Below are 22,312 nucleotides of genomic sequence, written 5' to 3' on the forward strand. Positions count from 1 at the left end.
TGTATTTGACGAGCATAACCCCTGCACAGTAATGTTCCAAGCTTTTGAAAGTAAAAAGACTTGTAAAGGTGCTATCTCCATACTCGTGTGAAAGCAACACCATTAACAACCAAACTTCTATTGCCTTTGGCATTGCCATAAGTCTTCGGTAATAAAGCCAAAAGTCTATCAATTTTACCTTTTTGGTGCCAGCCTGCTTTGTGGACTGCTGGTTAGGCCACATGTAGACCTGGTTTTCCTGCGTGGCGCTGGCGTCAGTAACCTCATGGCAAACCGTTCTTGCATAGGGGGTCTCAGACAGGAGTTAGGCCCCTTATTTGCATATGTTTCAGGTGTGGGCCATGAACACCTTTTTTTTTTAACCCCACCACTATGTCTTCTCTACCCTACCCCTGCACATTCTTACTCACACCAACTTACCTTGCTCCTCCACCTATCCCTCTCTATCTAGATAAATTGTCATATCCCCATCTCACTAGCCATCCCTTACACTCATCCTCATCCTTGTCCAATCATACCAACTAACAACACACAAGGGTAGCCACTTGGGTCCTTTAGCCAATGTTCATGTAAAGTTTATGTTGATGTGTTGTCAAACATTGAAACCTTTATTTTGAATGCTTTGCATTCTTGGACAGATTTGTGTGCACCTTCGGAAGTGGCTTAGTGAGTTATAGTGAATGGTGAGACATAAGTTTACCCCCCACAAATGTGATGAGTGTGAAAGGAATGGCTTGGGCATTGCAGGGATACTTTATGGTGTTAGTGTGGGGTGCTGCCAACCTGGCGCATCATGTGACAGCCAGGGTGTACAGCATCAAGTGAAGTAAATGTGGGCCACGATGAGACCATCCCTGGCCTCTCGGGCAGCAATGTGGTTGGGTGCTGACGCCCTGTATCCTGTGCAGCATCAAGTGATTGTGGAGAAGACTGATGTTTTTGTTAGTAATGTTGGTGTGTTTAGTGATGCTGGTATTGGAGTTGATCGTGATGGGATTCTGAGGATCAAGGTGAAATATTTTCCAGGGCACCGATGCTGCTGGAACAGATGGCAGGTGAGATTGAAATGACAGAAGCGATCTGTCAATGGTGAAAGAGGTTGCTCCAAGGAGATGACAGTGAATAGAGAGTTCACTGCAAACACTTCTAAACTGCATACAGCTCAAAAGTGTCTTCCAAATCCTGGAGGCTTTAGCTTATGACATTGGAACGTGAACAGCTGTGAAATGGTAGCTTTTGTACCACTTCTGCTGTCAACTAGCCAAAGCATTCATCATCACAGGCAGTCCCTCAAAATCGAGGAAGGCTTGCTTCCACTCTAAAAATGAGTTCTCAGGTGACTGTACAGTCCAATACTGGAGTTACAGTCTCTGTCACAGTTGGGACAGACAGTCGTTGAAGGAAAGGGTGGGTGGGGGTCTGCTTTGCCGCACGCTCCTTCCGCTGTCTGCGCTTGGTTTCTGCATGCTTCGGCGATGAGACCCGAGGTGCTCAGAGCCCTCCCAGATGCTCTTCCTCCACTTAGTAATTGGGGGAGGTATAGAGGAGATGTGAGGAGAAATTTCTTTACCCAGAGGGTGGTAGGGGTTTGGAACTCACTGCCTGAAAAAGGTGGTAGAGGCAGAAAACCTCACCACACTTAAAAAATACTTGGATGTGTACTTAAAGTGCCGTAACCTACAAGGCTACGGACCAAGAGCTGGAAAGTGGGATTAGGCTGGATAGCTCTTGGTCGGCAGGCGCGGACATGATGGGCTGAAATGGCCTCCTTCCGCGCTATAAATTTCTATGATTCTATGAGCACTCTGCATACCACATTCAGACCCTGGGTTGTTGTCTCTCAGAGCTTCCTGGATCCGATAGCTGTCATTAGACCAGCCAGGCCGTTGACCAATGGAGACATAGATCCGAGATCCAGTGGACTGGCAATGGCTGGAAGCAAACTGCATGAGGCTGTTTTTTCTCAGAACAGCAGTGCATGTCAGGCATCTGGCCTTCTCCCTTCTCCGCAAGTGCCACATCGGAGCTGACACCGGGCTGCCCAAACACAAGCTCCAGAGATGTAACCAGGAGTGGCTCCCTATGAGAGAAGGGACATCTCAGTGCCACCAGCCTTTTGTACTATAGTAGTAACCAACCACATCTCGTGATAAAGACCTTCAAGTTGCACATAGGAGAAGTACTAGACTAAGAGACTGAAGGCCATGTTTACATACTCATGGGAAGCACAGTGTGAGGAAAGAGCAGGTTGGCTTCCAGTCACTTTTGAGATCTTTGTATTAAATGAGAATACGTGTTTATATAATGTTTTATTATTTATGGAGAATATAGTCATAAAGTAAGGCATACTGAAGGGATGCTGGTGCTGACTGATTAAATCTAATGATTAAGATTTGCATGTAGTGTAGTTCCAAAAAGCACTGATGTGTTGTGATGTCCACATTGGGCACTGGATCTTTCATGCCAAATCTATGCCATTATGAGATGTTGTATAACACAAGAATAAATGTTTCAAAATTTGGAACGCTACCCACCTTCAGAACTGGCTCTTGAAGCCAGAGACGTATGAGTGTTGCCAAAGTGTAGTACAGTAATAACAACATGATAGGATTGAGATGTTGGGGCCAGGACATATTGGGATTGGCTATAATCTTCCATGTAGTTGTGCAGCTTGTTTGAATCACTGGTGATACACCAAACAATCTGTTAAAAGAGAGAGGAAAAGAGAGAGAGATAATAACCTGGTCGAAGTTGCAACAATAATGACTTTACAAGTTACATTTTCATCATTTCATTGACAATGATGGGAAAAAGAATAAATAAGAATATTCGGAATTAAAAAACTTTAACGGAAAGAATCATTCGGTGGGGTATATAGCGAGCGTCCAATCTGATATTGCTCATTTTACACCAAGTGCCTTCAAGAGAAAAGAGAGCCAGCCTGTTTATCCTTTCCTCGCATTTCTGGTATCATCCTTGTAAATATTTCTATACCCTCTCCAGTGCCTCTATATCCTTTCTATAATATGGTGACCAGAACTGTATGGAGTGTGGTCTAACAAAGGTTCGATACAGGTTTAGCATAACTTCCTCTAGAAATAAACCCTAATGACTGATTTGCTTTTTTATGGCCTTGCTAATCTGTATCGCAACTTTTAGTGATTTTTGTATTTGTACTCTGAGATCCCTTTGTTCCCCTACCCCACCCAGACTCGCTCCTCCAAGTAATAAGTGACCTCCCTATTCTTCCTACCAAAATGTAATACCTCACATTTATCTGTGTTCAACTTCATTTGCCAATCATATGCCCATTCTGCAAGTTTATTAATGTTCTCCTGTTATTTATTGCAGTCCTCAGTATTGACCATACCCCCCAATTTGGTATCCGCAAATTTAGAAATTGTGTTTTTAATTCCTTAGTCTAAATCGTTAATATAAATTGTGAACAATGGTGGTCCCAGCACTGATCCTGGTGAAACACCACTATCCATCTTCTGCCACTGTGAATAGCTACCTTTTAGCCATACTCTCTGCTTTCTGTCTCGAAGCCAGCTAGCTATCTATTCTGCTACTTAACCCCTGACTCCGCATTCTCTGACTTTATTCCTCAGTCTATTATGGGGTACCTTATCGAAGGCCTTTGAAAAACTTGATAAATTACATCTACTGCATTACCATTGTCTACTCCCTCTGTTACCTTTTCAAAAAATTCAATGGGGTTGGTCAAGCAAGACATTCCCTTTTGAAATCCATGCTGATTTTCATTAATATATTTCGGGTTTCTAGATGTTCTTCTATTTTCTCCTTTAGCAGGGATTCCATTATTTTTCCTATCACCGATTTTAAGCTGACTGGTCTATAATTCCCTGGACATATTCTATCCCCCTTCTTAAATATAAGTGCTAATTGATGCAACAATAAATACTTTATCTGGGAGCCTGGTCCAGATATCAACTATTCTGTGGGTTCAAAATCTCTTCCAACCTCAACTCTTTCTTAATATTTATTACTTTTATCCTCATGTTCACATGTTGTGTGCTCATAGTTCCAGACACCTCTCTGCGTTTAAAAAGCCTTCCCATCAAAGTCTAGCAGAATTCATCAAATTCTGGTAAATCTGCACCCTCTCCAAGCCCTTGACACCCTTCCTAAAGTGTGGTGCCCAGAATTGGACACAATACTCCAGCTGACGCTTGACTAGTGTTTTATAAAGCTTCATCATAACTTCCTTGATTTTGTATTCTCTCTATTTATAAAGTCATATGTTTTTTTAATAGCTTGATCAACTTATCCTGCCACCTTCAAATATTTGTGTACGTACACCCCCATCTGTTCCTGCACCCCCTTTAACATTGAACCATTTAGTTTATATTGCCTCTCCTCATTCTTCTTCCTAATATGTATCAATGCACACTTCTCTGTATTAAATTTCATCTGCCATGTGTTTGCCCATTTCACCAGTGTGTCTATGTCATTCTGAAGTCTACTACTAAACTCCTCACTGTTTATGACATTTGCATGTTTCGTGTCATCTGCAAATTTTGAAATTATGCCTCCTATACCCAAGTCCAGGTCATTAATGTATATCAAAAAGTTCAGTGATCATAATACCAACCCCTGGGGTAGACTTCCATTGTATACTTCCCTCCAGTCTGAAAAACAACCTTTCATCTGGGTGTCATGGTACATCAGTCATTGAAAGTTGGCATGCAGGTACAGCAGGCGGTGAAGAAGGCAAATGGCATGTTGGCCTTCATAGCGAGAGGATTTGAGTATAGGAGCAGGAAGGTCTTACTGCAGTTGTACAGGGCCTTGGTGAGGCCTCGCCTGGAATATTATGTTCAGTTTTGGTCTCCTAATCTGAGGAAGGACGTTCTTGCTATTGAGGGAGTGCAGCGAAGGTTCATCAGGCTGATTCCCAGGATGGCAGGACTGACATATGAGGAGAGACTGGATCGACTGGGCCTGTATTCACTGGAGTTTAGAAGGATGAGAGGAGATCTCATAGAAACATATAAAATTCTGATGGGACTGGACAGGTTAGATGCAGGAAGAATGTTCCCGATGTTGGGGAAGTCCAGAACCAGGGGACACAGTCTAAGGATAAGGGGTAAGCCATTTAGGACCGAGATGAGGAGAAACTTCTTCATTCAGAGAGTTGTTAACCTGTGAAATTCTCTACCGCAGAGAGTTGTTGATGCCAGTTCATTGGATATATTCAAGAGGGAGTTAGATATGGCCCTTACAGCTAAAGGGATCACGGGATATGGAGAGAAAGCAGGAAAGGGGTACTGAGGTGAATGATCAACCATGATCTTATTGAATGCTGGTGCAGGCTCGAAGGGCCGAATGGCCTACTCATGCATCTATTTTCTATGTTTCTATGTTTCTATTCTCTGCTTTCAATTTTGTATCCATGCTGCAACTGCCTCTTTAATTTTCAATTTTGCTTACAAGTCTATTATGTGGCACTTAATCAAACACCTTTTTAAAGTCTCCATACCCATCATCAACTGCACTAACTTGATTAATCCTCCCCATTATTTCATCAAAGAACTTTTGTCAGACTTGATTTGCCTTGAGCAAATCCATGTTATTTATGAAACCCAAAATTAATTTTGTCCCAGAGGAAGGTTCACATTGTGCGTCTGTATCTATGGATTTAGAAACCATTATATTAATATTGCCTATAAGCAAAGACTTGTTGTGATTTACCTTGCATAGAAGTCACCAGGTGGAACGAGCTCCTGCAAGAACTGCAACTGGTAAAGATAAAGTCCAATCAGATGTCCTGCACTGAATATGGCCATCAATACACACAAGGAGCTGAATATCAGCGGATCAAACTGTCTACCGCAGGACCACCATGTACACAACCCCAAAAATACAAAGAAGTATATTCCTGAGGTCAGGGATGGTAGCGTTATACCTGCAGAAAGAAGAAATTAAGTATCAAGTTATTAAAGACTGTAGAGAAAAGGTAGTGCAGAGCAAAGTACTGAGAGTGAATGATGACATTTTCTTCGTGTATTTCTGCCTACTTCTGACAATGGACATCCACTGCATACGTGAAGGGGAGAATGAGATTTCGGGGAAAATGGAAATGAAGTGTTTATGAAGGGCACAAAGATTTAATGCATTATAATTATAACAGTACAAACCTGTTAAACCAAGTAAAATGGTAACAACTACTTTTCCAGTCGTTGTTATCATATTGCCAATAAATTCTTTTAATCGCGATGCGTATGTTGCGATCCTGCGAAGAATGTTCTGTTTAGTTCCCTCTTCTTCCATCTCTTCTACTACATCTGCGACCTCAAAATCTTCCTCATAAGTGAATGCATCGTCCAGTTCAAGCTTTTCGTCATCCTGTTTAAAAAAAGAAGTTTTGAAAAAAATTGACTGCACTCATTTCTAATTTTATCAGTTCACTGGACACTAACCACACAGTTTAAAATCACCTCATGCCTCAATATTGTAAATATGCTACCTAGTGCGAAACTGAACCATGCCAAGTCAGAAATTTGATCCCCGATTTGTTCTGACTTAGTTGATCTGAGCAAATGGCAGCTGCCACAATTGACTTCGATTTTACAGAAAATAAAATCAGCCAGTGTTCCAACTCCTGGATGCTATTCATTGCACCTCTGGCAGTGTGCATGTGTGAGTGCTGGGTGAGGACAGGATCAGGCTCAGCTCTGATATTCTGCACTGTTGAGTAGCTTGCTGACACTCACTGCCAAGGCTTATACATTGAGAATGGCCATTTGGGGTGAGGTACGAGAAGTTGCTGGTTGTCCATGTAACCATTCCCTAGCCAAGGTTTTCCATGTAGCCATTCCCTAGCCAAGGTTGTCCATGTAACCATTCCCTAGCCAAGATTTTCCATGGGGAAGTCCAGAGCCAGGGGTCACAGTCTAAGGATAAGGGGTAAGCCATTTAGGACCGAGATGAGGAGAAACTTCTTCACTCAGAGAGTTGTTAACCTCTGGAATTCTTTACTGCAGAGAGTTGTTGATGCCAGTTCATTAGATATATTCAAGAGGGAGTTAGATATGGCCCTGATGGCTAAAGGGATCAAGGGGTATGGAGAGAAAGCAGGAAAGGGGTAATGAGGTGAATGATCAGCCATGATCTTATTGAATGGTGGTGCAGGCTCGAAGAGCCGAATGGCCTACTCCTTCACCTATTTTCTATATTGCTATGTTTCTATGTAACCATTCCCTAGCCAAGGTTGTCCACGTAACCATTCCCTAGCCAAGGCTTTCCATGTAACCATTCCCTAGCTATGGTTTCTCCATGTAGCCATTCCTTAGCCAAGAATGAGTGTCTTCAAAAGAGTAGGGAAGAAAAGTAGAAAAGAAACTTTACAAACGAACCCATCCACCCACCATTCTGTTTTAGTTGTTGTTGTTACTGCACAATATTAGCTATTTATAAAACAGGAGAGTGTTTAAAACTATGAAAGAAACCTGACATAACCCAAATCAAATGATACTTGTGATTTTTTTTAAGCAAACTTCAATAGTGAAAATTATTGTTTACTAAACAGGGATTGTTTGAGAAACAGTCTCCAAAGATTTCTGTCACTAAGCCCCATATTTTTCTTTGGTCTGGAATTTCCTCAGAGTTTCTCCCGTTTGGCACAGTAACTTTGCTGGAAACTCCGCTGCTGTACACGAAACAGGGTTTCTCTGGCTTCCCGCAGCAGTTAGGTAGTGGAGGAAGTTCCCGTGTATTTAATTTTTGGGGGAGAATTGCCCCGCGGGTCGCGAACCTGGCCAAGATCGGCTCTCAGGGCACTACTTAAATGGGAGGGCACCAGTGCCACGGGCTGCCATCTTTTCTGGATTGACGACTCCCGGGCCGACTACAGGTTGGTGGTCCTAGGGTGGTCCTGGTCGTCATCGTGCAGCCTGGCACTCTGTTTTGGGTGCTGGGCTGCAGGCCCAATTCCACGTTACCTTGGTGGTCGACTGGAGGCCATCAGAGGCCATGCAGAGTGTGCAGCGGCCCTACCCTGGAACGCCGTTCCCAATTCCCTTAACTTTGCTGCTTCATAAGAACATAATAAGAAATAGGAATAGGAGTAGGCCATTTGGCCCCTTGAGCCTGCACCGCCATTCAATAAAATCATGGCTGATCTGATCAGTGACTCAGCTCCACTTCCCTGCCCACTCCCCATAACCCTTGACTCCCTTATCATTCAAAAATCTGTTTGTCTCCACCTTAAATATATTCAATGACCCAGCCTCCACAGCTCCCTGGGGCAGAGAATTCCAAAGATTCAGGACCTTCTGAGAAAAGAAATTCATCCTCATTTCCGTGTTAAATGGGCGGCCCTTTATTCTAAAACTATGCCCCTAGTTCTAGATTCCCCCATGAGGGGAAACATCCTCTCTGCATCTACCCTGTCAAGCTCTCTTAGAATCTTATACGATTCAATATGATCATCTTTCATTCTTCAAATCTCCAATGAGTATAGGCCCAACCTATTCAACCTTTCTTCATCTCAGGAATCAACCGAGTGAACATTCTCTGATCTGCCTCCAACGCAAGTATATCCCTCCTTTAATGAAGGGACCCAAACTGTACGCAGTACTCTAGGTGTGGTCTCACCAACACCCTGTACAGTTGTAACAGGACTTCCCTACTTTTATACTCCATCCCCCTTGCAATAATGGCCAACATTCCATTTGCCTTCCTAATTATTTGCCGTAGCTGCATGCTAATCTTTTGTGTTTCATGCACAAGGACCTCCAAATCCTTCTGGCTGCATTTTGTAATCTCTTCCCATTTAAATAATAATTTGCTGTCTTATTTTTCCTACCATAATGGATAATCTCACATTTTCCCACATTATACTCCATCTGCCAAATGTTTGCCCACGCACTTAGTCTATCTAGATCCCTTTGCAGACTCTTTGTGTCTTCCTCACAACTTGCTTTCCCACCTATCTTCACTCGGTCCCTTCATCTAAGTCATTAATATAGATTGTAAATAGTTGAGGCCCCAGCACTGATCCCTGTGGCACCCCACTAGTTACAGTTTGCCAACCTGAAAATGACCCATTTATCCCGACTCTCTGATTTCTATTAGTTAGCCAATCCTCCATCCATGCAAATTTATTACCCCCAACCCAATGAGCTTTTATCTTGTGCAGTAACCTTTTATGTGGCACCTTATCGAATGCCTTCTGGAAATCCAAATACATGACATCTACTGGTTCCCCTTTATCCACCCTGCTTGTTACATCCTCAAAGAACTCCAGGAAATTTGTCAAACATGATTTGTCTTTCATAAAACCATGCTGACTCTGCTTTACTGTGTATGATTTTCTAAATGTCCTGCTACTACTTCCTTAATGATGGACTCCAGCATTTTCCCAATGATAGATGTTCGGCTAACTGGTATATAGTTCCTGCTTTCTGTCTCCTCCTTTCTTAAATAGGGGCCTTACATTTGTGGTTTTCCAATCTACTGGGACCAACCCAGAATCCAGGGAATTTTGGTAGATTGCAACCAATGCATCCACTATCTCTGAAGCCACTTCTTTTAAGATCCTACGATGCAGGCCATCAGGTCCAGGCGATATGTCCACGTTTAGTCCCATTAGTTTGCCTAGCACTTTTTCTCTAGTGATAGTGATAAAAGTCCCCCTCCCCCATCCCCAATAGCCCCTTGATTATCAGTTGTTGGGATGCTTTTAAGTGTCTTCTACCGTGAAGACCGATACAAACTATTTGTTCAAAGTCTCTGCCATTTTTCATAATTAATTCTCCAGTCTCATCGTCCAAGGGTTACGGTTCCACTCATTTTGGGCAGGGGGCAGTAACGTTTGTGCCCGGGAACAGTTTGTGCCTCAGTCAGAAAAATTCGATAGCTGGACCCTGAGTGTGGAGCAGAGCGCTAAGGGAGGAGTTACACACTTCTCTTCGGGTGCTAGGCCCACTGAGCATATGAAAATCCCGAGCCAAACAGCCGGACTGGGAGCGCTCTACGAGAGGCCTGGGGAGAAAAAAAACCTGAAAATAACCCACCAAAAACATTCCCAATAAATAACTCACGCCACCACAACATAAATCACAAAAACAATAAACTAAAAAGCAATCATACTTACCTGAAGTCAACAGTACTTACCTTACTGCAGCTGCTACAGCTTGGAGCGCCCGCTTTCACAGCAGGGGGCACTCTATTGAGGCGAGCTGATATTGCAACCAGGGGTATTGTACACCGGCTCGCCTCTCCCGGGCGGTAATGGTCCGAAACCGGCACCGAAAACCCCAGCAGAGCACTGGAAGCTGGCCGCTCACCTGGAAGAGCTTACTGCCCCCATTGCTGCCCCTCTGGGGCAACAAGCTGAAAATGTAGCCCCCTGACTTTGTTACCATTAATAACTGGCATAAAAGGGTTCATTCCTTCACTCAGTAGCTAGTGTGGATCCTGACGGGAGGCTTGTAGTGTAAATACTAATATAATTCAAAGTGGCGATGTAAGCAGTTCGGAGAGACACATTTAGGCATCATGCACTCCGAGGCATAACCTGGGCAGTAAGCCCCAGATGGTTCCTTGCAGAGTTAAGTTGAAGGGGTTAAGGATTCGTCTGGTGCCCTTGATGAATATTCTTGTCAGTGTATCGATCCCAGCATTCTTACAATACTGTCACTTGGTTCACTAGCAGCAGGACAACTGTGAGTTATGCCTCTCCCCTTATGCTGCACAAAAATAGGCCCCAAAGATGCGAGTGCATCTCATTGGAAGCTGGTCTTAAGTCAGAAATTTTATTTCAAGAAACCAGCTTGTGTGAAATCACAATCAATATTCATTCTTTTCCCGTCATAATAAATCGGAGTTCATTTCTAACTTCTCTTCCACCCAAAAAGCCTATGAGTGTTGCCAATTGAGATAAGCTTTTCAGGCTTATCCAGCTGAAGCGGTCAACTTCACATCTTCATTTTGGCTGAAACGTCCACTCAATTTACATTGATAGACATGGAAATTTTGATGGGAAATTCTATTGAAATATGGATGGACATATTTTAATATGTTCCTAATGAACAATATGGTATTTCTGAAATTATTGGACCCATAACACAGCTGTAAAATAAAATGGTAAGAATGTAAAACTACTGTACTGTGTTTTTTGGGGGTATTAAATTCAAATCAATCCTCTGTATAAGTTAACCATTTATGCCAGGAATTTCCTACGTGGTTTCTCCAGGCCAGTTGGCGTAACTTTGGAGAAAGACTGGTGCAGACCCTGGATACATTGCGTAAACAGGGCTCCCGCCGAACTTGCAGCGGCCAATCAGGACAAACTCTGAAGAAATTCCTTCGATAAATGTTTGCATGAACCCTTTCTTGAAGGCTAAAAAACACATGATCAAAATGTAATGTAACTCCAATTATCCATCATCATCATCATAGGCAGTCCCTCGGAATCGAGGAAGACTTGATTCCACTCCCAAAGTGAGTTCTTTGATGGCTGAACAGTCCGATACGCGAGCCACAGACCTTGTTACAGATGGGACAAGCATTCGTCGAGAGAAGGGGTTGGTGGGGCAGGTTTGCCGCGTGCTCCTTCCGCTGTCTGCGCTTGGCCTCTTCATGCTCTTTGCGTTGAGACTCGAAGAGCTAAACATCCTCCCGGATGTACTTTCTCCACCTCGGGCGGTCTTCGGCCAGGGTCTCCCAGGTGTCAGTGGTGATGTCGCACTTTACCAGGGAGGCTTTGAGGGTGTCCTTATAACATTTCCGCTGTCCTCCTTTGGCTCGTTTACTGTGAAGGAGCTCCGCATAAAATATTTGCTTAGAGAGTCTCGTATCTGGCATGCGAACTATGTGGCCTGCCCAGCGAAGCTGATCGAGTGTGGTCAGTGCTTCAATACTGGGGATGTTAGCCTGATCGAGGTAAGAATAGTAAGAATGTAAAGCCATCATACTGTGTTTTTTGGGGGTATTAAATTCGCATCAATCCTCTGTATAAATTAAACATTTATGCCAGAATTTCCTACAGGGTTTCTATAGACCAGTTGGCGTAACTTTGGAGAAAGACTGGCGCAGACTCTGGATTCACTGCGTAAACAGAGCTCATAAGAACATAAGAACATAAGAATTAGGAACAGGAGTAGGCCATCTAGCCCCTCGAGCCTGCTCCGCCATTCAATAAGATCATGGCTGATCTGGTCGTGGACTCAGCTGCACTTACCCGCCCTCTCCCCGTAACCCTTAATTCCCTTATTGCTTAAAAATCTATCTATCTTTGACTTGAAAACATTCAATGAGCTAGCCTCAACTTCTTCCTTGGGCAGAGAATTCCACAGATTCACAACCCTCTGGGAGAAGAAATTCCTTCTCAACTCGGTTTTAAATTGGCTTCTCCGTATTTTGAGGCTGTGCCCCCTAGTTCTAGTCTCCCCCACCAATGGAAACAACCTCTCTGCCTCTATCTTGTCTATCCCTTTCATGATTTTAAATGTTTCTATAAGATCACCCCTCATCCTTCTGAACTCCAAGGAGTAAAGACCTAGTCTACTCAATTTATCATCATAAGGTAACCCCCTCATCTCCGGAATCAGCCTAGTGAATCGTCTCTGTACCCTTTCCAAAGCTAGTATATCCTTCCTTAAGTAAGGTGACCAAAACTGCACGCAGTACTCCAGGTGCGGCCGTACCAATACCCTATACAGTTGCAGCAGGACCTCCCTGCATTTGTACTCCATCCCTCTCGCAATGAAGGCCAACATTCCATTCGCCTTCCTGATTACCTGCTGCACCTGCAAACTAACCTTTTGGGATTCATGCACAAGCATCCCCAGGTCCCTCTGCACCACAGCATGTTGTAATTTCTCCCCAGTCAAATAATATTCCCTTTTACTGTTTTTTTTCCCCAAGGTGGATGACCTCACACTTTCCGACATTGTATTCCATCTGCCAAACCTTAGCCCATTCGCTTAACCTATCCAAATCTCCTTGCAGCCTCTCTGAGTCCTCTACACAACCCGCTTTCCCACTAATCTTAGTGTCATCTGCAAATTTTGTTGCACTACACTCTGTCCCCTCTTCTAGGTCATCTATGTATATTATAAACAGTTGTGGTCCCAATACTGATCCCTGTGGCACACCAGTAACCACTGATTTCCAACCGGAAAAGGACCCATTTATCCCGACTCTCTGCTTTCTGTTCGCCAGCCAATTCTCTATCCATGCTAATACATTTCTTCTGACTCCGCGTACCTTTATCTTCTGCAGTAACCTTTTGTGTGGCACCTTATCGAATGCCTTTTGGAAATCTAAATACACCACATCCATCGGTACACCTCTATCCACCATGCTCGTTATATCCTCAAAGAATTCCAGTAAGTTAGTTAAACATGATTTCCCTTTCATGAATCCATGCTGCGTCTGCTTGATTGCACTATTCCTATCCAGATGTCCCACTATTTCTTCCTTAATGATAGTTTCAAGCATTTTCCCCACTACAGATGTTAAACTAACCGGCCTATAGTTACCTGCCTTTTACCTGCCCCCTTTTTTAAACAGAGGCGTTACATTAGCTGCTCTCCAATCCGCTGGTACCTCCCCAGAGTCCAGAGAATTTTGGTAGATTATTACAAATGCATCTGCTTTAACTTCCGCCATCTCTTTTAATACCCTGGGATGCATTTCATCAGGACCAGGGGACTTGTCTACCTTCAATCCCATTAGTCCCGAACTTGCAGGGGCCAATCAGGACAAACTCTGAAGAAATTCCTTCGATACATGTTTGCATGAACCCTTTCTTGAAGGCTAAAAAAACACATGATCAAAATGTAATGTAACTCCAATTAAACAATTTGCTAAACGATTTGTAACTCATGTTGCTATTCAGCAACATAAAGAAATATTCAGAACATTTGACAAGGTACCACATAAAAGGTTACTGCATAAGATAAATGTTCATGGGGTTGGGGGTAATTATTCGCATGGATAGAGGATTGGCTAATGAACAGAAAACAGAAAGTCGGGATAAATGGTTCATTCTTGGGTTGGCAATCAGTAACCAGTGGGGTGCCACAGGGATCAGTGCTTGGACCCCAACTATTTACAATCTATAATAACGACTTGGAAGAAGGGACTGAGTGTAATATAGCCAAGTTTGCCGACAATACAAAGATGGGAGGAAAAGCAATGTATGAGGAGGACACACAAAATCTGCAAAAGGACATAGAGAGGCTAAGTACATGATTTGTAACTCATGTTGCTATTCAGCAACATAAAGAAATATTCAGAACATTTGACAAGGTACCACATAAAAGGTTACTGCACAAGATAAATGTTCATGGGGTTGGGGGTAATTATTCGCATGGATAGAGGATTGGCTAACAAACAGAAAACAGAGAGTCGGGATAAATGGTTCATTCTTGGGTTGGCAATCAGTAACCAATGGGGTGCCACAGGGGTCAGTGCTGGGACCCCAACTATTTACAATCTATAATAACGACTTGGAAGAAGGGACTGAGTGTAATATAGCCAAGTTTGCCGACAATACAAAGATGGGAGGAAAAGCAATGTATGAGGAGGACACACAAAATCTGCAAAAGGACATAGAGAGGCTAAGTGAGTGGGGAAACATTTGGCAGATGGAGTATAATGTTGGAAAGTGTGCGGTCATGCACTTTGGCAGAAAAAAATCAAAGAACAAGTTATTATTTAAATGAAGAAAGATTGCAAAGTGCTGCAATACAGCAGGACTTGGGGATACTTGTGCATGAAACACAAAAAGTTAGTATGCAGGTACAGCAGGTAATCACGAAGGCCAATGGAATCTTGACCTTTATTGCAAAGGGAATGGAGTATAAAAGCAGGGAGGTCTTGCTACAGTTGTACAATAGTTGTACAGGGTATTGGTGAGGCCACACCTGGAATACTGTGTGCAGTTTTGGTTTCCATATTTACAAAAGGATATACTTGCTTTGGAGGCAATTCAGAGAACGTTCACAAGGTTGATTCTAGAGATGAGGGAGTTGACTTATGAGGAAAGGTTGAGTAGGTTGGGCCTCTACTCATTGGAATTCAGAAGAATGAGAGGTGATCTTATCGAAACATATAAGATTATGAGGGGGCTTGACAAGGTGGATACAGAGAGGATGTTTCCATTGAAGGCGGTGGGGGGGGGCAGGGGTTGGGGGAGGAGGAGACTAGAACTCGAGGGCATGATCTTCGAATAAGGGGCCGCCCATTTAAAACTGAGATGAGATGAAATTTCTTCTCTCAGAAGGCTGTGGATCTGTGGAACTCGTTGCCTCAGAGAGCTGTGGAATAAATTTAAGACAGAAATAGACAGTTTCTTAAATGATAAGGGAATAAGGGGTTATGGAGAGCGGGCGGGAAAGTGGACCTGAGTCCATGATCGGATCAGGCATGATCGTACTAAATGACGGAGCAGGCTCACGATGCCATATGGCCTACTCCTGTTCCTATTTCTTATGTTCTTATGTTCTTATTCTTGCATACCAAGCCACATAGTCCAACCTATGAGGTATAATTTTGTCTAGACTATTATTTGCACATGTAAGATTCGAATGCACCTTGAGCTGCATTTGCATGGTATTTGCATTTGTTCCCATGACAAATCCACAGCTGCTCACGCCCATATCTACATCAAATTACTTTGCTTTTCGGTGTTCTTCCTTCCCAATTATGCATTACCTTTTGGCCCTTTTCTTCTTTTTTTCTAAAGGTGATGACTCTGCTGGGTGTGGTTCCACGGATGCCAATTGCCATCCAGTTACTTTTCAATTATTTACTACCTTACTGTGACCATGGCTCAGTGGTAGCACTCTCATTTCTTAGTTAACAGGATGTGCCTGTTCCCTTTCTAGGATTGGAGCACAGAATCTAGATTATAGTGCAGTACTGTGAGATTGCTGCATTGTTGGAGATGCTGTTTGTTGGATGAAATGTTAAACTGAGGCTCTGTCTACCTGTTGAGGTGGATATAAAATTATTCGGTGAAGAGCAGATCATGTTCTTCCAGCGGTCTGGTCAACATTTATCCCTCCGACAACATCACCGTACAGATTATTGGGCCATTTACCTCATTGCTGTTTGTGCAGTCTTGCTTTGGCATTTGCCTACAAAAATGGCTACGCTTCAAAAGTAATTAATTGATTGTAAAGCGCTATGTGACATCCCGAGGCTCTGAAAGGTGTTATATAAATGCAAGTTTTTTTTCTTTCACATCATAAGGGAAAGTTGCTCAATCTTTTGAGTTAGTAAATAACATCAACGGTAAATGACACACAAGGCTCTTTCCACTCTGCCCTCCCTACAATAAGTAAAACTGTGTTGAATTATACATTTACCAGTGCAAACTTGCAAAGCATACATAAACATTATTCATTAAAACAGAATGAAACCTTTGAATCTGCAATTAGTGCTGCAATTGTCACAGGGTTAGTCATCATAGGCGGTCCCTTGAACGAGGATGACTTGCTTCCACATGAGTTCACAGATGTTTCAATGAAGGACCCGATGTTCCAGTCCTGAACTCCAGTTGAGGGTGTGGAAGATGCCTGTGCGTGGATTTTTTTAACGTGTGGTGGCCGTTGCACATCAGCCACCACACTGGCTCAACAGAGCTAGGCCTTTAACCAGTGGCAAGGGTTAACCAGGATGACTGGAGACCTGCTCTGCTGCACGGACCTAGTGCACGCACATATCACAGTGTGGGCAGGTTCCCCTATCCCCCATTTACTGGTGCCCCTCCCCTATCCTCCATTTACTGGTGCCCCTCCCCTATCCCCATTTACTGGTGCCCCTCCCCTATCTCCCATTTACTGGTGCCCTTTCCCTATCTCCTCATTTACTGGTGCCCCTCCCCTATCCTCCATTTACTGGTGCCCCTCCCCTATCCCCCATTTACTGGTGCCCCTCCCCTATCCCCCATTTACTGGTGCCCCTCCCCTATCCCCCATTTACTGGTGCCCTCCCCTATCCCCCATTTACTGGTGCCCCTCCCCTATCCCCTATTTACTGGTGCCCCTCCCCTATCCTCCATTTACTGGTGCCCCTCCCCTATCCTCCATTTACTGGTGCCCCTCCCCTATCCTCCATTTACTGGTGCCCCTCCCCTATCCCCCATTTACTGGTGCCCCTCCCCTATCCCCCATTTACTGGTGACCCTCCCCTATCCCCATTTACTGGTGCCCCTCCCCTATCCCCCATTTACTGGTGCCCCTCCCCTATCCTCCATTTACTGGTGCCCCTCCCCTATCCCCCATTTACTGGTGACCCTCCCCTATCCCCATTTACTGGTGCCCCTCCCCTATCCCCCATTTACTGGTGCCCCTCCCCTATCCTCCATTTACTGGTGCCCCTCCCCTATCCCCCATTTACTGGTGACCCTCCCCTATCCCCCATTTACTGGTGCCCCTCCCCTATCCCCTATTTACTGGTGCCCCTCCCCTATCCTCCATTTACTGGTGCCCCTCCCCTATCCTCCATTTACTGGTGCCCCTCCCCTATCCTCCATTTACTGGTGCCCCTCCCCTATCCCCCATTTACTGGTGCCCCTCCCCTATCCCCCATTTACTGGTGACCCTCCCCTATCCCCATTTACTGGTGCCCCTCCCCTATCCCCCATTTACTGGTGCCCCTCCCCTATCCTCCATTTACTGGTGCCCCTCCCCTATCCCCCATTTACTGGTGACCCTCCCCTATCCCCATTTACTGGTGCCCCTCCCCTATCCCCCATTTATTGGTGCCCCTCCCCTATCCTCCATTTACTGGTGCCCCTCCCCTATCCTCCATTTACTGGTGACCCTCCCCTATCCCCCATTTACTGGTGACCCTCCCCTATCCCCATTTACTGGTGCCCCTCCCCATCCCCCATTTACTGGTGCCCCTCCCCTATCCTCCATTTACTGGTGTCCCTCCCCTATCCTCCATTTACTGGTGCCCCTCCCCTATCCCCCATTTACTGGTGCCCCTCCCCTATCCCCCATTTACTGGTGCCCCTCCCCTATCCTCCATTTACTGGTGCCCCTCCCCTATTCCCCCATTTACTGATGCCCCTCCCCTATCCCCCATTTACTGGTGCCCTCCCCATCCTCCATTGACATGCCCCTCCCCTATCCCCCATTTACTGGTGCCCCTCCCCTATCCCCCATTTACTGGTGCCCCTCCCCTATCCCCCATTTACTGGTGCCCCCCATCCCCATTTACTGGTGCCCCTCCCCTATCCCCCCATTTACTGGTGCCCCGCCCCTATCCCCCATTTACTGGTGCCCCTCCCCTATCCCCCATTTACTGGTGCCCCTTCCCTAACCCCCATTTACTAGTGCCCCTCCCCTATCCCCCATTTACTGGTGCCCTTCCCCTAGCCCCCATTTACTGGTGCCCTCCCCATCCTCCATTGACTGATGCCACTTCCCAATCTGCTTTTGCAAAGCACCTTGTGATTATTAGCTATGTTAATGGCGCAATATAAGCAGACGTTGATCTTGTACTGTGGACAGGAAATGTGCAGCATATGCACACATTGTTGGGGTTTGCACTCAAAATAAAGAGGCATCGAATACAAAAGCAAAGAACTTATGCTAAACCTTTACAAACCACTGGTTAGGCACTGGCCTCAGCTAAAGTATAGTGCCTGGTGTAAGGCACACACTTTAGGAGGGATGTCAAGGTCTTGGAGAGGGTGCAGGAGAGATTTACGGGGTTGGTACCAGGGATGAGGGACTTCAGTTACGTGAAGAGATGACAGAAGTTGGGGTTCTTCTCTTTAGAGCAGAGAAGTTAAACAGGAGATTTAATAGAAGTGTTCAAAATTATCAAGGGTTCTAACAGATTAGATATGGCAGAGGGTCACAGATTTAAGGTAATTGGAAAAAGAACTGGGGATGGTGGGGGAAGATGATTTTTATTTGCACAGCGAGTTGTTGTGATCTGGAATGCGCTACCTCAAAGAGTGGTGGAATAGTTACTTTCAAAAGGAAAGTGGATATATACTTAAAAAGGAAGCATTTGCAGGGCCGTGGGGAAAGAGCAGGGGAGTGGAACTAATTGGATCGCTCTTTCAAAGAGTCGGCACAGGCACGAATGACCTCTTCTGTGCTGTGAGATTCTATGATTCGACATGATTACAGGCCAGCTCTGTGGGAAGAAGGAAACTAGTGTAATTCAATGGCACTGTCTCCTTTAACTCCAATCCTGGTGGTGCATCTTCACAGTAAATTACCAAGTTCGATTTTGCTAACCTCAGGATAGTTTTGCACTGGACCAATTTGCTTTGCTTATTCTTTCGTTAAAAACTTAGCAGCACGGATGTAGTCTACATTTAAGATTTAAACCACATTTAAATATGGTCAGTAGTGAATTATAATGACATGTTATATTTATGCAACTGTGAAGTACAAAAGGCTCCGAGGGACCTCACAGAAGGCAGCAGTTCATCCTGACCCTCTTGTCATTTACTGAGTTACAAGCTCATTTTTCTCTCTCACCTCCATTGATGAAAACAGATAACTTCGCACTGCAGTTAGTCACGTTATCCGAGAACGCAAACTGGACACAGGCTGACATGTGTTTGAAAGGGTTACTTCCCATCAATATGTAGATTGAAGTCGCCCATGATAACTGCTGTACCTTTATTGCACGCATCCCTAATTTCTTGTTTGATGTTGTCCCCATCCTCATTACTACTGTTTGGTGGTCTGTACACAATTCACACTAGCGTTTTCTGCCCTTTGGTATTCCGTAGCTCCACCCATACAGATTCCACATCATCCAAAGTAATGTTCTTCCTTACTATTTCGTTAATTTCCTCTTTAACCAGCAACGCCACCCCACCTCCTTTTCCTTTCTGTTCAATTTATATCCCTCTTCCTTGGATTTAACACTATCCTTAATTTCCCTTGTTAGCCACGGAAGGAAGGAAGGAAGGAAAGAAGGAAGGAAGGAAAGACTGACTTGCATTTATATAACGCCTTTCATGATCACTGGACACCTCAAAGTGCTTTACAGCAAATGACGTACTTATTGAAGTGTAGTCACTTTTGTACATTGGGTAAGTTACAGGGTGGGACATTGGTTGGAAATGCCTCCCTTCAATATTCTAGCCTTGGCATTCATGCATTTAAATTAAATGGGTTAAAGCGTCTGCAAAAACAGCAGAGATTTCAAACAAATGCATAACCATAAATAAAATCCACAACACAGAAACAGCCCAACTGTTCTTTGCCAGTGTTTATATTCCACACGAGTCTCCTCCCACTCTAAATACATCTTACATACCTTGCCCCTGTATCCCTCTGTTGCCCTCTCCCTCATATATGCTGCCATCTCTATGTTAGTATCCAACTGTATAATTCCAGGATCTCACATTCCATTGACACACGGAACAAGACAGAAAAGTTAGGCAGCTCCTGTGCTTTCTTTCTCCAAGCTCACTACTGCTTTGAGATACCCAAGTGTCAAATGTTTGACAGAGACAGTAAGGGATAGAGTTTCCATTTTGGGTATAATCGGCAATCCGCACCCAAAATTAGGCTAGGTTTGAGAAGTGCTTTTTTCCCCTCAGTCTCTGCTCAAACACATATGCATACCGATTTGGAGTGAACGCGCAAAAAAAAACAGTGTAACTGAGCATAAGCTCCAGGCCTCAGTGTTTAGTGGCACTCGCCATGTGTCTACATTCATGGGCAAAAATTGCTGCAGACCAGATCCCTCCCTAAGCACCACTCTGGAATCCTACTTCCTGGTGCTATTAAGTGATTGATGTCACTGCGTACCCATTGGTGGAATTCTCACAAGCCAGCCTCTAATGTTTTCAAACTTTAAAAAAATTTGACGGTTGCGCTCCAGCAAGGAAGTGGAGCACTAAATCAGGCACTTCCTTCCTAGAGCGCTATTGGCTGCAGGCGGGGTGGTATTTGGAGCAGCGTTACACATTGGGCCGTGCAGCGCTGCCGCATTGAAAGGTTCCTTCCCTCCCTTAAAGGGAAGGGCCATTGCTGCAGGCTCAGCAAAGATTTTTTTAAATTACTGTCTCCACGACGGCAGCTACGATCCCACCCGATTAGCCCGGCACCCAAAGAGAATGCCGGGCTGATCGATCATGGGCAGGAACCCGCGAGAAAGAGAGAAGATCATTTTTTTTTTTTACTTAGCTCGGCCAACTCCCATTTAAGCATCGCCCTCGAAGCGCCCAGCCTCCCGATGGATGCTTCCTGCAGCTGCGAGTGGTTTCATCCGGTAATGCTGCCGGGGGTCGGAATGCAAGTTTGGGTCCGGAGCGCACGGCGATGGTGTCACGATCTCGGGCCGCCGCAAAACCCACGCCAAATATGCCGGGAGTCGATGTTATTGCCGAGACCAGTCGCAACCCATGACCGCCCCTCAGGCGCAAACGAGGCCAATTTCTAGGCCTGAGAATTTTTACCTGCCGTGTGCAGTGGTGACAAGTAGCTTACAATAGCAGCAACAAGAGTTAAGAACTCTGGGGGCACAGGAGTGCAGGGGTGCGCTTTGGGAAACAAGAGAGGAGAGAAATTGGACCAGCAGTTAGGGGTAAGAGGGTAGTAACTGGGAGCAACACTGGGCGGGGGAAGAGAATGGGGAAGCCAGTAGTGGCAGTTTAAGAGGAGGAAGAGAGAGAGAGATGGAAGAAACTGAAAGCAGTGATTTAGGGGTGGGTTGAAAACAGGGGTAGCACTTTCAGGGAATGAGGTGGGGTGGCAGTTGGGGCAGGGGTGGGGGTGGGGGATGGGGGAGAGCCAGGAACAGCATTTAGGTGTGGTGGGAGGGAAGAAAATGGAAGCTGCACTCTGAAGAAAGTGCCTGCAGGAACTGAGAGGAAGGAAGGAAAGAATTAACTGTGGGAAGTGGAGAGAAGATGGAAGGAGGTTGCAACATGAGGCAGGGGTGGAAGAATTTTATTTTTTAGTAGTTCCGGGATGTGGGTGTCATTGGCAAGGCCGGCATTTATTGCCCGTCCCTAATTGCCCTTGAGAAGATGGTGGTGAGCCGCCTTTTTTAAGCGCTGCAGTCCTTGTGGTGAAGGAACTCCACAGTGTTGTTAGGGAGTGAGTTCCAAGACTTTGACCCCAGCAACGATGAAGGAACGCAGATATATTTCCAAGTCAGGATGGTGTGTAACTTGGAAGGGAACTTGCAGGTGCTGGTGCACCCATACGCCGACTGCCCTTGTCCTTCTGCGTGGTAGAGGTTTGGGAGCTGCTCCTGAAGAAGCCTTGGCGAGTTGCTGCAGTGCATCTTGTAGATGGTAAGCACTGCAGACACGGTGCACCAGGATTATGACCCAGCAACG

At 44.9% G+C, this 22,312-nt stretch overlaps 1 protein-coding gene across 1 annotated transcript in view; it reads right to left on the reverse strand.

The window, feature by feature from the left end:
• LOC139260488 (piezo-type mechanosensitive ion channel component 2-like) overlaps positions 1-22,312 on the reverse strand; it is an 851,737-nt gene that overhangs the window by 229,655 nt on the left and 599,770 nt on the right. The window contains exons 6-8 of the mRNA XM_070877017.1: positions 6,162-6,369; positions 5,716-5,929; positions 2,535-2,703 (exon numbers count right to left, since the gene is read on the reverse strand). Of these exons, the coding sequence (XP_070733118.1) occupies positions 2,535-2,703; positions 5,716-5,929; positions 6,162-6,369 (591 nt within the window). The remainder of the gene's footprint in view (positions 1-2,534; positions 2,704-5,715; positions 5,930-6,161; positions 6,370-22,312) is intronic.

Source organism: Pristiophorus japonicus, chromosome 1 (assembly GCF_044704955.1).
Source record: "Pristiophorus japonicus isolate sPriJap1 chromosome 1, sPriJap1.hap1, whole genome shotgun sequence".
NCBI classification, from domain to species: domain Eukaryota; kingdom Metazoa; phylum Chordata; class Chondrichthyes; family Pristiophoridae; genus Pristiophorus; species Pristiophorus japonicus.